This window comes from Glandiceps talaboti, chromosome 2 (genome assembly GCF_964340395.1).
Source record: "Glandiceps talaboti chromosome 2, keGlaTala1.1, whole genome shotgun sequence".
Taxonomy (NCBI): domain Eukaryota; kingdom Metazoa; phylum Hemichordata; class Enteropneusta; family Spengelidae; genus Glandiceps; species Glandiceps talaboti.
In genome coordinates, this window is record NC_135550.1 from 33,125,439 (window position 1) to 33,140,501 (window position 15,063).

General features: G+C 35.3%; 1 protein-coding gene across 7 annotated transcripts in view; it reads right to left on the minus strand.

The window, feature by feature from the left end:
• Positions 1 to 15,063, minus strand: part of LOC144453763 (girdin-like) — a 49,103-nt gene that overhangs the window by 17,361 nt on the left and 16,679 nt on the right. For all 7 annotated transcript variants that reach the window (XM_078145113.1, XM_078145112.1, XM_078145110.1 and 4 more), the window contains exons 4-10: positions 11,249 to 11,461; positions 6,484 to 6,624; positions 4,016 to 4,261; positions 3,455 to 3,613; positions 3,046 to 3,192; positions 1,808 to 1,946; positions 29 to 1,413 (exon numbers count right to left, since the gene is read on the minus strand). In XM_078145113.1, coding sequence (XP_078001239.1) covers positions 29 to 1,413; positions 1,808 to 1,946; positions 3,046 to 3,192; positions 3,455 to 3,613; positions 4,016 to 4,261; positions 6,484 to 6,624; positions 11,249 to 11,461 — 2,430 coding nt within the window. The remainder of the gene's footprint in view (positions 1 to 28; positions 1,414 to 1,807; positions 1,947 to 3,045; positions 3,193 to 3,454; positions 3,614 to 4,015; positions 4,262 to 6,483; positions 6,625 to 11,248; positions 11,462 to 15,063) is intronic.

A 15,063-nucleotide genomic window follows, 5' to 3' on the forward strand; every position in this document is an offset into this window, starting at 1 on the left:
CATAGTACACAGATTAAAACTTCCTTACCTCTCTTAGAGTCATCAGAGTCTTTTTATCTACAGTAGCTTGCTGCATCAAATCTCTATTATCTGTTTCAATCTCCTTCAGTTTTTCATTAGAGTCCTGGTTCTTTTCCAGTGACTTTTTAAGTCGTTTCAGTTCTCTTTCCAGATTTGCAATTTTGCCATTGGCATCATCAATGGTGGTGTCTTTGACTTCCATTGACTGTCGGAAACGTTTGTTTTCCTTTTCCACTTGTTTCAAGTCCTTTTCTAAATTGGCATAGTCTGCTTCCAAGTCTTTGTTATCCCTCTGCAGCTCTTCAATTTTCTTAGACATTGTTTTCAGATTCTCAATCTCCTTTTGCAGTTTGTTATTTTCACTCTCCAGTTCCTGGATGTCACGTTCAAGTGTGTTGGCTTTTCGGTTGGCAAGCTCCAAGGTTTTTGAAAGTCGTTGGTTTTCATTTTCCAATTCCATGTTATCAACTTCCATTTGTGTGTACTTCTCTTGATTTGCCTGGAATGCTTGAAGTGATTTCTGTAATTGTCTGTTCTGCCTGTCTAGATCATCTTTCTCTTGTTCAATTTGGCTTAACTTGGCGCTATGAGACTTCAACGTCTCCAAACCTCTCTGTAATTTTTGCACTTCTGCTTGCAAAGTGATATTCTCACTCTGCACTTCCTCTACCTTAGCACGGTTCATTTTCATACTTTCCACTGATTTCTCTAATTTTCGCTTCTCCACATCCAAATCAGAATTTTCTTGTTCCAGGGACTCTACCTTTTCACATGTTAATAGCAAAGTAGCATTATTTTTCTGATGTTTCTCTATCTCTTCCTGTAACTCAGCATTCTTCTTTTCAAGTTCTTCAAATTTTTCTCCCTTTTCTTTGAGTCTGTCAAAACTCTTTGACAATTGCCTATGTTCATATTCCAAGTTTGACAGTTTGTTGGTTGCTTCTCTGGATGTTTCATGTAATTTCTTATTTTCTTTCTGGATTTCTTGTGTCCTTTGATCAGCGTTCTTTTGATTCCTTTCTCTAAGGATTTCAATAGTTTGTGAGAGTTGTTCAGTTTCAGCTTCATACTCCTTCCGCTGTCTCTCCACTGATTTGGAGAGAGAATCCACAGATAACTGCAGCTGAGCTTTGTCTCGTCTCAGTTCATTATATTTTTGTTCAAGATCCACAAAACTCTTGGTGTCCTTGGTACAAGCTGCCTGCAGCTTTTCAATTTTCTTGCTCAATCTCTGGTTTTCTTTCTCTAAATCCAGTATTTTGGCATTATTTTCCATGATGGTAGTTTCACGAAGAGTTTCCAATTCATGTTGTAATCTCTGATTTTCTCTTTCTAACCGCAATAGCTGTGTCGATGCAGCATCTGAGTACTCTGCTGATAAGGAATGTCCCACTATTATGAAAAGAAGGAACAAATAAAAATTGTGAATTATAGGTTAATAGTTTGTGAAAAGGTGTATGTTCAAATGTACATCAATACATAGTTAGACTAGAACTATGTTAAAAGGTGTATGTTCAATAGTATATCAATACATAGACTAAAATTATCAAGTCACAAGCAGCATTTTAAACTATAAAACTTGACCATTATTCAAGTTTTCAACTGGATTACTTCCACCATACATTTTCACCAATACATAACAATTTCTTTCTCATAAATCAAATCTTATGCATGGCTAGGCAGTAATATTCTATTTCAGGTACCAATAATTATCAACATCATTTGTTCAGTTTTATAGAACTTGCTTACTTTCTAAAAGTGATGAGAAAGAGTAAGTCTGACTTACTTGGCGATGTGAGTTTCTTGACTATATCCAGCTCCTTGGCAAGGCTGGCAGAGTCATTCATACTTTCTTTACTTTCAACTCTCAGATAGGCATTTTCATCCATCAATTCCCTGATCCGTTCACGGTCACCTTCTCGTTCCTGAAATGTATACATGCACACAATGAATCTATCAAAGTTATACTTTTACAGCTGATAACTGCTCAGAGAACTAAATTCTACAGAAAATTGGCACCACATTACATTATGATATCTGTACATGTCAGCATGCATTTTTTTCCTTTCACAAAATACTCAAACCAAAGTTGGGGTTGTCAAATCCATGCCAGAGGAAAACCAGATATACATGGCAAAGAAGAAAGGTACAAAATATACAGGCAATCTATTAAGTTGAAAAATGAATGTGTTGATGATCATGAAACATAATGTCACCATACAGCCAACAACACAGCTGCACTATCATTTCCAATTTGGCATGCCATAAGCTATTAATTATAAAATTACGTTTTTCATCACTATTGCAATTAATTTGTTTAATGAGAATTTTTAATCAATGCAACATAGCTTTCCCTCAATCCCAGTCCTCAAACCCAATATCAAATCTGTTGTAACTTTCTAAGTTTAACTTGCTGTCAGAAAATGTGATTTCCCATTCATCATGCCATATTTAATTTTAATTTAAATGAAAGTGCAGCCCCCATCCATCAACCAGAACTAGTTCTTCTTTCATTCAGATATCTTGTTCAAACACACACATACATCATGTACATATTGACTAGTGAAGCAAACATGATGAACAAATTTTGGACAAACAATGGAAAAAAACACATCATCTCAAGTGTTAACATGACAGTGACAAAGTAAGACAGGATGTGAGCCATGAATCATAGACTACCATACCAAGAGATCTTACCCTTTGGAACGCAGCGACGGCTGTCTCTGGGTCCCATTTACCTTGTCCTTTGTGCTTTACTAAGTATAATGACTGACAAAAAGGATGACAGAAAGCGTTGAAGGTTTAGACAAAGTGGATGCATTGTTAATGGCAAGGAAACAGTTAAGAGTGGTTAATACATATTAAATGCAACAATTCCAACAAGGATCAAGTTGGGTCAAAGGTCAAATATGAAATGATGACTTAGAGAAAGCGATCAATGAAAAAGAGACAGCGAATTACATAATGTCTATATAGTGTAGAATGATGATTTTTATATTAAGTGACACTTCAAATTACCCATACCTCTTCTAATTCTGATATCTGCTGCTTAAACCTCAGTCCATCAGCTTCCAATTGTACCATCCTTTCCACCTTCCGATGTGAAGCATCTAGCTGTTCTTCCAACAGAGCTTTGGTGTCATGGAGCAGTTGGTTGTCTTCTCTTAGTTCCTAGTATGGTGAAAAATAGCAAGATTAATTCCAGAATAACTTTTGTGCTATGACAACAATTATAGTACAGAAAACAGCTGACTGGTGCACTCCTTTTTTCACATTCTACTTGTCAATTTCAATTCTTCTGCAATGAACAGAGTTTTGTAATTGCATCTTTTGGTGTTGGGCTTAACAGTCAGAAATTTAGCTGTGAAATGCACATGACATGAAAAAAGACTCCAAATCTACAGATTTGTTGTGGTGTCCAAGTTGTCATTACCTCCATTCTCTTCTTGATGTATTCCATTTCATTGAGTTTCTCTCTGTACCTCTGGATTTCTCCTTCATATTTATCCACCTTGCTGGCCTTTTCTTTCAATACATCTAATTCATCTCTGTAGGCTCTGGCTGCCCTTGCATCCTGGGTAAGGTCAAGATTCTGCAAAAACAAGTAAATCTGTTAGTTTGATACACAATATCCAACAATTTAGTACATAGTACTCAATATCATTATTTCATTCACGTTTCTCATCCTGTCTGGAGAGACACTGATGAGGAATTATTCCTTGAGTACATTAAACAAGGAAGTAGGCTGACAAATATTAAATACTATCGGATGAAAGAACAGATGTTCCTTCTGTTTGTTCCCTGAGACTTTTAATCTATCGTCTATTTTAGGCGAGGGATTTCTGAAAGAAAGTTGCTCTGAGTGATAAGCATGAAAATACATACAGAAGTGAATTGAGTCATGAAGCTGTTATCTTGTCTTCACTCTGCTATATATTCTCCCTTCCAAACACAGTATCTACAAAGCACACCAAATAGAAACACAATACTATACCTCCTGTTTCAGCTTCTGAATAAGTAAGTTACACTGTTCCAACTCTTCTTTGGTTTCCATGGATTGTTCATTCTTTTCTTCTAATTCTTGCCTCATTCTTCTCAACTTTGCCTTGGTGTCTGCTAATTCCACACTAATGTGGTGTTGTTTGTCTTTGTCAGGTGTTGCTGGTGGTGAGATAGGTAGTCTATTGATGTCTACCTGGGAGTGCAAGTACTCTTTTTCCTGACTAAGTTCTGTGATGACCTGAAGTTATAAATCAACATTTACATTTCAGACACAAATATGACAGGAAAGAATTGTAGTCAAGCAGTATACAACTGAATACAAGGACATACTGCTGATAGCAAAAAATAAAAACTATAACTAGATGATTTTCTCTTTGTATTTTATAGATGATTTCATTATAATCTTATTAAAATGACCAATCCCAACACATCATGAATCAAAAGGTTTTGTAACAAATGATGACGTCACAAGATTGGTCCACATTAATATCAATATAAGAGGATTGACAGAAAACACCTACAATATGAGAACAATATCACCACAATGGTACACACATTCTAAAATTAAATTTTGATTAACAGTTTTTGGATGTTATCAAACACATCATTAATCATACTTTCACTTGTACCATTTAAAGTTTAGATGTGATGTACATACATATATCTGATTAAATAATCTGATTCATAGGAAGGCTGTACACCAGACAACTCTTAGCATTTTAAAGAGACTTCTAGTCCCTGGAGATTCCTGGATGGCTTTTATACAACACCTGACTAGCATACTCAAAAGGTATCATTCAAGTAAACAGATTGGTGCAATTTGAGGTGAATGACTATGAGACCGCAGGGAGTAATTTGTGTGTTGCAGAGAACAAATAAGACTTAGTAGAAATAGTCATGTAATGATTCATATCTAGGTGACAATTTACTTCTTGAATAAATGAAATTCTTCTATTTTCTAGATAAAATATTGCATTCAAATATATTACTATGTGCAGATATCTGGTTGAGTGTTTTTGTTAAGATTACCGAGATCTCATCAAATATTTGATCAACGTTAACATATTCAAGCTGTTTATCAATTACCAAGGTGTGATATTGAAATTGGAACATTTGACTGCAAACTCTACATCAAACTGTCAATTTACCTTTGCAAGATAACTACAGACATCTACATATTGTTGTTGCTATCTTAAAAATAATTTTGAAATATTGAATCAATGTTTTAATTACTGAAGATTGATGTTGAAATTGGAACAATTTGATGGGCCTCTCTTTATTGAAATGTCATCTCATGTTTATAAGATAATTCTACCCACCTACATATTAATGGTGCTATGTTACCAACACATTCCTAACATACCCTAATTTCAGCCACCTCCTACATTTATAGAATCAAGCACTAGGTACATACTGTTACAGTTTTCAATCATTTACTAATCAAATTACACTACGGTCACACATCACAATGCATCACACATATTATTATTCATGCCTTTCTTCCAATGGTTTGTATGACATAAAAAGTCAAATATTACATTTCATATATTAAACAGCTGCCATGCATTACTCTTTTGTAGTTTAATTAATCTGATCAAATTTACTGTGTTCAACTCAAATGTCTGGTAAGGTGGTATTGTGAAACACCTTATTTTCAAGGACTTCTTTTACACTGAAAATTTGTCTACCACTTTCAACTGGATTTAATTACAAGGCGTACAAAATAAATCTGAGAATTTTGGCTGCCAAGTGATTTGACTTGGATCTCATTTGAGATAAAATAAAAACGAAGAAAAAAAGTACTATGACATATTTGTATTCTGTGCAACCATAGACAGGTAACTAGAGGACTATCAGTGAATTTGTATATGGGTATTAGATGGGACTTGAATTTGATGTATTCTCCCTCACATCATGATGTTGGCGTCAGTTTTAATTGACTTTATTCATCCATTTACCTGTACACTCATGTCATGTCACGTCATCTCCCTCTCCCTCTCCCTCTCTCTTCGACTAGTCAGATTTAATTGACTTTATTCATCCCTTAACCTCTGCATAGTCATATCTCACTTTGGCAACTCAGTTTTAATTGACTTTATTCATCCCTTTACCTCTGCATAGTCATATCTCTTCGACTAGTCAGATTTAATTGACTTTATTCATCCCTTTACCTCTGCATAGTCATATCTCACTTTGGCAACTCAGTTTTAATTGACTTTATTCATCCCTTTACCTCTGCAGTCATCTCAGTTTTAATTGACTTTATTCATCCCTTTACCTCTGCATAGTCATATCTCTTTGACTACTCTGATTTAATTGACTTTATTCATCCCTTTACCTCTGCATAGTCATATCTCTTTGACTACTCTGATTTAATTGACTTTATTCATCCCTTTACCTCTCCATAGTCATATCTCACTTTGACTACTCTGATTTACTTGACTTTATTCATCCCTTTACCTCTGCATAGTCATCTCTCTCTTTGACTACTCTCTTGAGATGTTCAAACATATTCCTTGCCAGTGCATCCAACTGTTCAGCTGGGATCTCTGTTAGTTCACTCCATTGCATACAGAATACATTACCAGTATTATCTGTTATCTGTGGGGAAAAACGAAACATCATCAATCATGTCAATATGACAGTTAAGGGTGACACACACAAAGTTGAAGTGCCAGGACTGCTGACACACATACATACACACTGTCAGTGTCAGTACTAATTGCCTATATTGTTTACAACTCAATGACACGCCCTATATATTTGTATGGCTGACATGCAAGTGAAATGGTGCCACCTTGAACTGTTAACATAGTCTGAACTTAATATACATTTGTAATACCTTGTAAATTATTTATCATTTGATCTAGGAATATAACCACCTACCATTATCACAGACAAACGGCCTGAACATAATTAGTTGTTGAGATAGAGATACAACTATTTGTGTTTAAAAATAACCTGACTCTTCCCTATAATTCAATTGCACCTATTCCTCCTATACTTACTGTCTATATAACCTTTACATTATAAAATTCAATACATGCATTATATCTATTTTGTAAATAAAGTATTAAACAAAACAATAAAATGCCATCCATGGTAACACAAATGTGAATGTACACTCCTTTCAACATTATTATAAACATTACTTGATATTTTGTCATATTCATGACAGGGATATACACAATACATGATCTTTTAAAAAAACCTCATTTCATCCCATATGTTATATTCCTAAACTGATTCGTGACTAAACTATTAAAACCACAGAAATCATAGATTAATGACTAAACTATTAAAACCACAGAAATCATAAAGCAATAAAAAATAACCATTAAAAAGCTGACATCATGTAAATCACTTTATTTTTAGCAATCACATTCAGACTCCTGTGACAATTGTGTCAAATTCCTTTTAGAGTCCCTATTTTTGGTTGAAAATTTTAACCAGAAAAGAAATCCCAAAATTATAAAACAAACAAAACAAAATACATAGTTTATGATATAAATTAAGGATTGCAATATATAAAATTTGCCTTATTTTTTAAAAACAGGTTTTGTGTTTGATATACTAATCATAATTGAAGGCTAATGTAATGATCCTTCAATGCTTTGCTTTTCACACTACTTTGATTGACAACAAGAAACCTCGCTATTACCATGGAAACAGAGAAAATTGAAGCATTAAAAGAAAGAGGTCAACTCCAGGGACAACACATCAGTAGCACTATTAATCAAAGTGGTATTAGTATGCACTATAGGTTTGCATAACCCTAAGCTAGGTTGTAAAGGTGAAAAACAAAAAGATGACAAGATGACATATTGTCTGAATCCTTGTATTAAACTAGCACTGTAGCAGGTTAACCAATAGTAAAATCACCTTTGTGATCCCCTTTTCTAATCTCCCCTTCCTTCCCTTGGGTAGCCACGTAGAATAATTTGAAAACCAACCAATCTGACATGCTTGATCACAAAATGACAATGGACTCTCAATCTTCCGTTTTAATTCAAAATCAATTCTTTTCCTTCACATTTGTAGATCACTTGTGGGAAATTGATCATGGATAAGCAAAACCTCAGTGATAAAATTATATTACATTGAATTTCTCCAGGGCACATTGGGCTGATGTGCAAGTTTTGTTGGAACAATGACACAGTCAATGATTTCATAGCTTCTGTTGAGCTTTTCTAAGAAGGTAGAATTATGCTAAAGAAATTGGAGATGGAAAATGACTCCTTTCCCTTCTTGAAATCATTATAGTAAAAGGTGGAGTAAGAGTGGTGAAGATTTAATGAGAATTCTTTTCAAAATGTAACTACAAATAAATAAATAGACTTTGGAAGTGAAGACTGCAAGGTATTTGCAATACACACTTAGATATAGACTGTAAGAAACTTTGTGTTGCTCAGCCCTATCAGACTTCTAAACCCTTGTAAGATACACTGTGTTGCTCAGCCCTATCAGACTTCTAAACCCTTGTAAGATACACTGTGTTGCTCAGCCCTATCAGACTTCTCAACCCTTGTAAGATACATCATGTTGCTCAGCTCTATCAGATTTCTACACCATTGTAAGAAATGTCACATTGCTCAGCCCTATTAGGCTTCTTACCTGAGTGGTAGCTGACACTGTGACATGGATGTGTCATATCTTATAGACCATTAGATATAGTTTATAAAGGAAAGGTATTTATTTCTAGATGTTCGTATTCAATTCACCTTTGACAGAATATATCTTGTGTAGTTGGATATCACAACTTACTAAATATAAACTGTTAGCAAGTCAAAGGATTTGTTTTTGAAGCACAGCTCACTTGACAACCTCAGTCTTGAGTATACCCTTATCATTTTTGTTGACCTTGACAACCAAGCATGCTACAATTGCTATGCAATATCATGGTCTTTACTCAGAAACAATGCTGATTGATTGCTATTCTGCTGAGTAAACTTTGAACAATGGGTAAAAATATTTATATTTTGAAATGAAAGGTCTGACTTTGTGTGGGACATACACATTGCTTTGCCAAGTGTTATCTAATATTTATTCTCAGTACCACAGCAGAGACAGCTTCAGGATATTTGGCTTATTCAAAGTCCAAAGGATCAACTTAAATCTTTTCCACACATACATGGAGTATCTACTACGAACTACTGTCTCCTTCATACATGACATACAGCATGTATTTCATCATTCAAGAATGGATTGGTACTTCAATCCTCATTTAGCAGTTTCTCATTCTTGCTATCCATGAGATATGCAGCGTTTTATAACTTATTACTTTAAGGGCAGTAGTGGACAAACAAATAGTCTGAAGGCCAGCTGGCATATTAATTATGTTTTGACCCTGTTTGTGGGCTGGTAGTACATGTTATGAACAAAGCAATACTGCTATACCCCTTACAAACAATTTAGGTGTGTTCTGACAAAATCAATGGGAACTGCTATGAGCTGTAGGCCTTACAATAGTAACCGTACAGAAAAACACACATGAAAGCCTTTCTTGTTTCATTGCAACAACCTTTGACAAGGCACACTGACCTCTGCCTTCATGTGTATCTGAACAAAAGAACTCATTGAATGGCAGTGGATGAGACGCCCATAAAGTTTACAAGGTTCTGATGTATTGTATAAAAAGGAAATGACAGTAACTATACTTTCACTAACTTATGGGAAAGGAAAATATATTGAATCAATGTCTCAAAAGTCAGACAGTGGCCATTTCATATATTCATAATTCTAGAAAGCACTTTCATTTAAACACATATCTTCACAACTCAATGGTATTTAATTAAGGACATGTACACCACACACTGAAACAGTAAACTGTAGTAGTTTTCATATTCAACTGTTTACAGAGGGAGGGGGTGAGGGGTGAAAATGAGGTGGGATCAACTGAGTAGTCTATTTGTCATTTATCTTTTAATACACTGCAGAAATAATGATACATGTAAATATTCACAGAATAACTAAATTCATTAATTTTCCCCAAGACATTGCCATAATATACAACTGTTGTCTAGCCATGATGACTCCAGCAGTCATCAATTACCCTGAGGGATTCAGAATCAGGAATAAAATATTGCTGTCGGAAGCCTGAATAATGCCTAGCAATGTGACATATGACTGTCAGCTACACATGAATGGGATTGAATGGTCTCTTTCTCACTAAGTCTGAATTGGAGATTATGATTATGACTATCAGCTACACATAAAATGGGGTGGGATACTCTATCTCACTAAGTCTGAATTGGAGATTATGATTATGACTATCGCCTACACATAAAATGGGGTGGGATACTCTATCTCACTAAGTCTGAATTGGAGATTATGATTATGACTATCAGCTACACATAAAATGGGGTGGGATACTCTTTCTCACTAAGTCTGAATTGGAGATTATGATTATGACTATCGCCTACACATAAAATGGGGTGGGATACTCTTTCTCACTAAGTCTGAATTGGAGATTATGATTATGACTATCAGCTACACATAAAATGGGGTGGGATACTCTTTCTCACTAAGTCTGAATTGGAGATTATGATTATGACTATCAGCTACACATAAAATGGGGTGGGATACTCTATCTCACTAAGTCTGAATTGGAGATTATGATTATGACTATCAGCTACACATAAAATGGGGTGGGATGCTCTCTCTCACTAAGTCTGAATTGGAGATTATGATTATGACTATCAGCTACACATAAAATGGGGTGGGATACTCTATCTCACTAAGTCTGAATTGGAGATTATGATTATGACTATCAGCTACACATAAAATGGGGTGGGATACTCTCTCTCACTAAGTCTGAATTGGAGATTATGATTATGACTATCAGCTACACATAAAATGGGGTGGGATACTCTATCTCACTAAATCTGAATTGGAGATTATGATTATGACTATCAGCTACACATAAAATGGGGTGGGATACTCTCTCTCACTAAATCTGAATTGGAGATTATGATTATGACTATCAGCTACACATAAAATGGGGTGGGATACTCTCTCTCACTAAATCTGAATTGGAGATTATGATTATGACTATCAGCTACACATAAAATGGGGTGGGATACTCTTTCTCACTAAGTCTGAATTGGAGATTATGATTATGACTATCAGCTACACATAAAATGGGGTGGGATGCTCTCTCTCACTAAATCTGAATTGGAGATTATGATTATGACTGTGATGAGACATACTTCCAATATTACCATACCTCTTGAATATGACCAACAATAGCATGTTGAACATCGATGTCCAGCTGTTTAATTTTTTCAATAAATATCTCCTTCCTTTCACACTGTACAGCACATCCCAGCATCAGCAATAGTAATTTATGGAGTTCTTGCACACTTTGTTCACTTTCTGGCTCTCGGGAAATCAACAGTATATTTGGTAGACTCATCACAATTAGCTGTTGTAGGATATCCTATAATAAATTCATACAAGAAAAATTTCTATTACATCAAATGTTCATTCTATCTCTGAGATTAGCCATTTAAAATTTACTCTCAGCAGCTGTGCAGTCATGCAGAAAATTTGCAATAGTGGATGACTCAGACTCTATGCTAAGACTGCAAATGCACACAAATATGAATTTATACAGGCTGAGTTATTAAGTGACATGTTTCATTAATTTCACTACATCACACACCAGGACATAATGCTCAACTGAACTAAGGTTTACATTGGAGATGTTGTCATCATTGGTCTCTGAGGATTTCTTGCTTTTAGAGTTTGAATTTTTGAAAATGTTATTTGATTTTAACCCTTTCACCACCAATTCCCGCTATTGCGGGAACGCTCTAGGGCGCCCACCAATTCCCGCTATTGCGGGAACGCCAAAGTTCATTCACCTACCTCGCCGTTATGCCGTTTAACGGCAGCTATTGCTGCAAAAATTGCTGCCATAACTAGTTCCACACATGCGTATTAGCCTTGTTTATCTACACAGCCATTTTGAAAGCATGACAGTGAACGGTATCTCGAGTACGATCCAAATGACGAGCGATCGTAATTTTTTGTGCGTTTTTCGCTCACGAAATCGAATTTCAACATGGCGGAAGTAATTAACGGCTCTCATAACATGGCCTACGATATAAATTATGTCACTATCTTTGGATATTTCGACAGAATTTGACTTGAAATACATCGTTGAATACAAGTTTTTAGCTATGGGAACACATTGTACTTGTATGTAAGCATCAAATTCCCGCTAAGGCCGTGTGAGCTGCCGACGGCAGTTTACGGTTGAATTTTTGAATGTCGTTCAAATTTACGCAATCTTGTGACCGTGCCGACGCCCATGCTAACGTTCTGGGGGTAATTTTGGGCTATATAGTGGATTATTTTGGTTTTATTTCTTTTTGTTACGCCTCAATAATGACTTGTATTTGTATTAGCTCAGTGTGTAGAGGTCAGTGGAGGGAAACTTACTCGTGATATGGGCGATTTTCCGATCGGATTTTTTACGCGAGTTTTTCAATGTAAAATTCAAATTTCAACATCGCTGAGGCAAAATCTGTCTCCCCTAACATCGTTTGCAATGTAAATAAAGGTGCTGTTCGTAGAAATTTCCACTCAATTTTGACTATGAATACGATGTTTTATACAAGGAGATGGCTGCGTGAACTCGATGCAGTATATGGAAGGATCAGATTATCGCAACGTAACTTCAAAGTCCCGACTGCAGATTTGCTTTTGTGGGTAAACATGTCGGCGAAAAGCGTCACGATGGCGTCCCGATTCGGACTCGTAAACTACCAACTTGGGGGCATTTTTTACTGATTTTGAGGATAAATTTGGTGATAATTTTTTGTTGTTCTGTCAAATAATGATATATAATTACACAAACTGATTTTTCAGAAGGTATTGGGGCGACGACTTCAGATATTTTTGTCCCTTTGATTGCCGGTGTGGGGCTGACTATTGCGTCGTAATTGGATTAGTGAGCCGTTAATTATTTTCGTTCAAATTTATTACGACTAATAATAACATTTTCTGACAAATTTTCGCCGATTTTGACCATTTAACCAGTATACAGAAGTTTTGTAGGAACATAAATGTTGGTAATTTGAATTTTGTTTGTAATATAGATATTTTGTTTATTTGTGATATGTCAATAAATAAACAACCTATGCTTGTTTTATTAATATTTTATTACATTAATCCATATTTCGGTTATGTGTGTGATATTTGAATTTATGTATTTGCTACTATGATGTAGACAATTTATTTTCCATTCAAATGATACCTTATTTTTAAAAAATAAGCAACTCTAAATATTTTTATATCAGTTTGATTACACCACACTCACTCTCACATTATGTTAGTGAGGGGGCTGGTGGACAACACACAATCCCATGAGGCCATTGGTGGTGAAAGGGTTAAACCAGGTTTAACTGCCCTTCGTAAAATACAACATTCAGGAAGCATTAGACAAGACTATCAAATTTACCAGAATATTGGCATAATCTCTTTACAAGTAATTCTACATGAACTGCCTGTAATAAAACATTGGTGTATGTTTCAAGGCTGATATTACTTACAACAATAACACAGATATTCACACTGGACCTTCATATATATCGTCTTTGACTGGCCAAGATTGAAGAGTTCAGGTTGGCTAACCAAGGCCCCATGAGACTGTCCTAATTTGTCTCCACACACCAAATTTTATTGAAATTATCAGGGTGAACACAAAAGTTTGTCTAGTTATATCCATGAATGTTTGTATGTACTTTGCTGTAGGCTTTGGACAAGGTACTGGTATGTTTTTGCCTGACCATAGATATCAAAATGATTGGTTGCAGTACTGTTACCAATGCCCTTTAGTAATAGTAAAGCCCACACATGCTGCTACCAGAAGTGTGAAAACACATACTATTGTCTTTCCATTTCATACAGATGATTGATTAGTAGTTATTATCAACTTAGACCTTTTTACATATAATCAGTAGATACAAGTGGATGACATTGCCTTGGTAGATATTAAAGTGAAAATATCACTTCTCGCTTTCAAACCAACCTACTTTCAGATGGATAAATGCTTCCCCTTCAGAATTTAGTATCTGTCCAGGAACCAATATAAACATTGCTTTAGGTACAGTATTTAAATAAAATATTGTTCCTTTCATATGTTTCAAAGAATATTCTGTAATCTGATATTAGAATCGACCACTAGACCAAACTTTATATGAACAGTGTTTGATCTGTGATGATAATTCTATGTAAATAATGCATAGTGTATTACATCATGATGAATAAAGTCTTAAATGTTAGAGGTGTAAACTATGTGAACATATACCTAGCAACTACACACATGTACAGGATGGCGTTGACCACAAATGAGATCAGCAAGATTGACATTGACAGCATTTTTGATCTTGATCAGTATGACCTTAGAATCAGTATCAACATGTCACACAATGTTAAGTTATGACTTGACAACAAATAACTTAACTTCTTTAACAAATAAAGCTATTATCATTGGCCTAAGGCACCTGGACTTCCCAACGTCAAATATTTGACTGTCTTATCATGAGCCCAATGTAGGGAAGAAAGTAACCTGGTCAAAGTTGCAGTATGATGGTTTTATATCACACTATGTAGTCATAAATTAATGGGTTGTTTTGATGTTATGCCTTGCTGTGTGTGATATATATATATATTTCTTTTACACATGACTTGGCTCTCATTAAATCTTTATTTGCCTTAATAACCTGATATATGATCATACTCAAGTATAACAATGACCTTCCAATGCATCAAACACTCTGTACAGCATTCACAAAACTGTACTGGCAGCGTGCTGACCTAAACTTTGAAATTACTATAGCCAGACTGGGTTTTCCAAATATGGATAACAGCTTGCTATAACTATTAAAGAACACTATCTCTATTGTGTACTTACACAATGCACCCACGTTTGACATTTTCTCATTACGCTTCAGGTGTGTTTTTCTGGTTGTCCTCCAGCTCACCCCATTTAACAAACAACACCCATTTTGGCTTGAATGTAGGTATTTATAG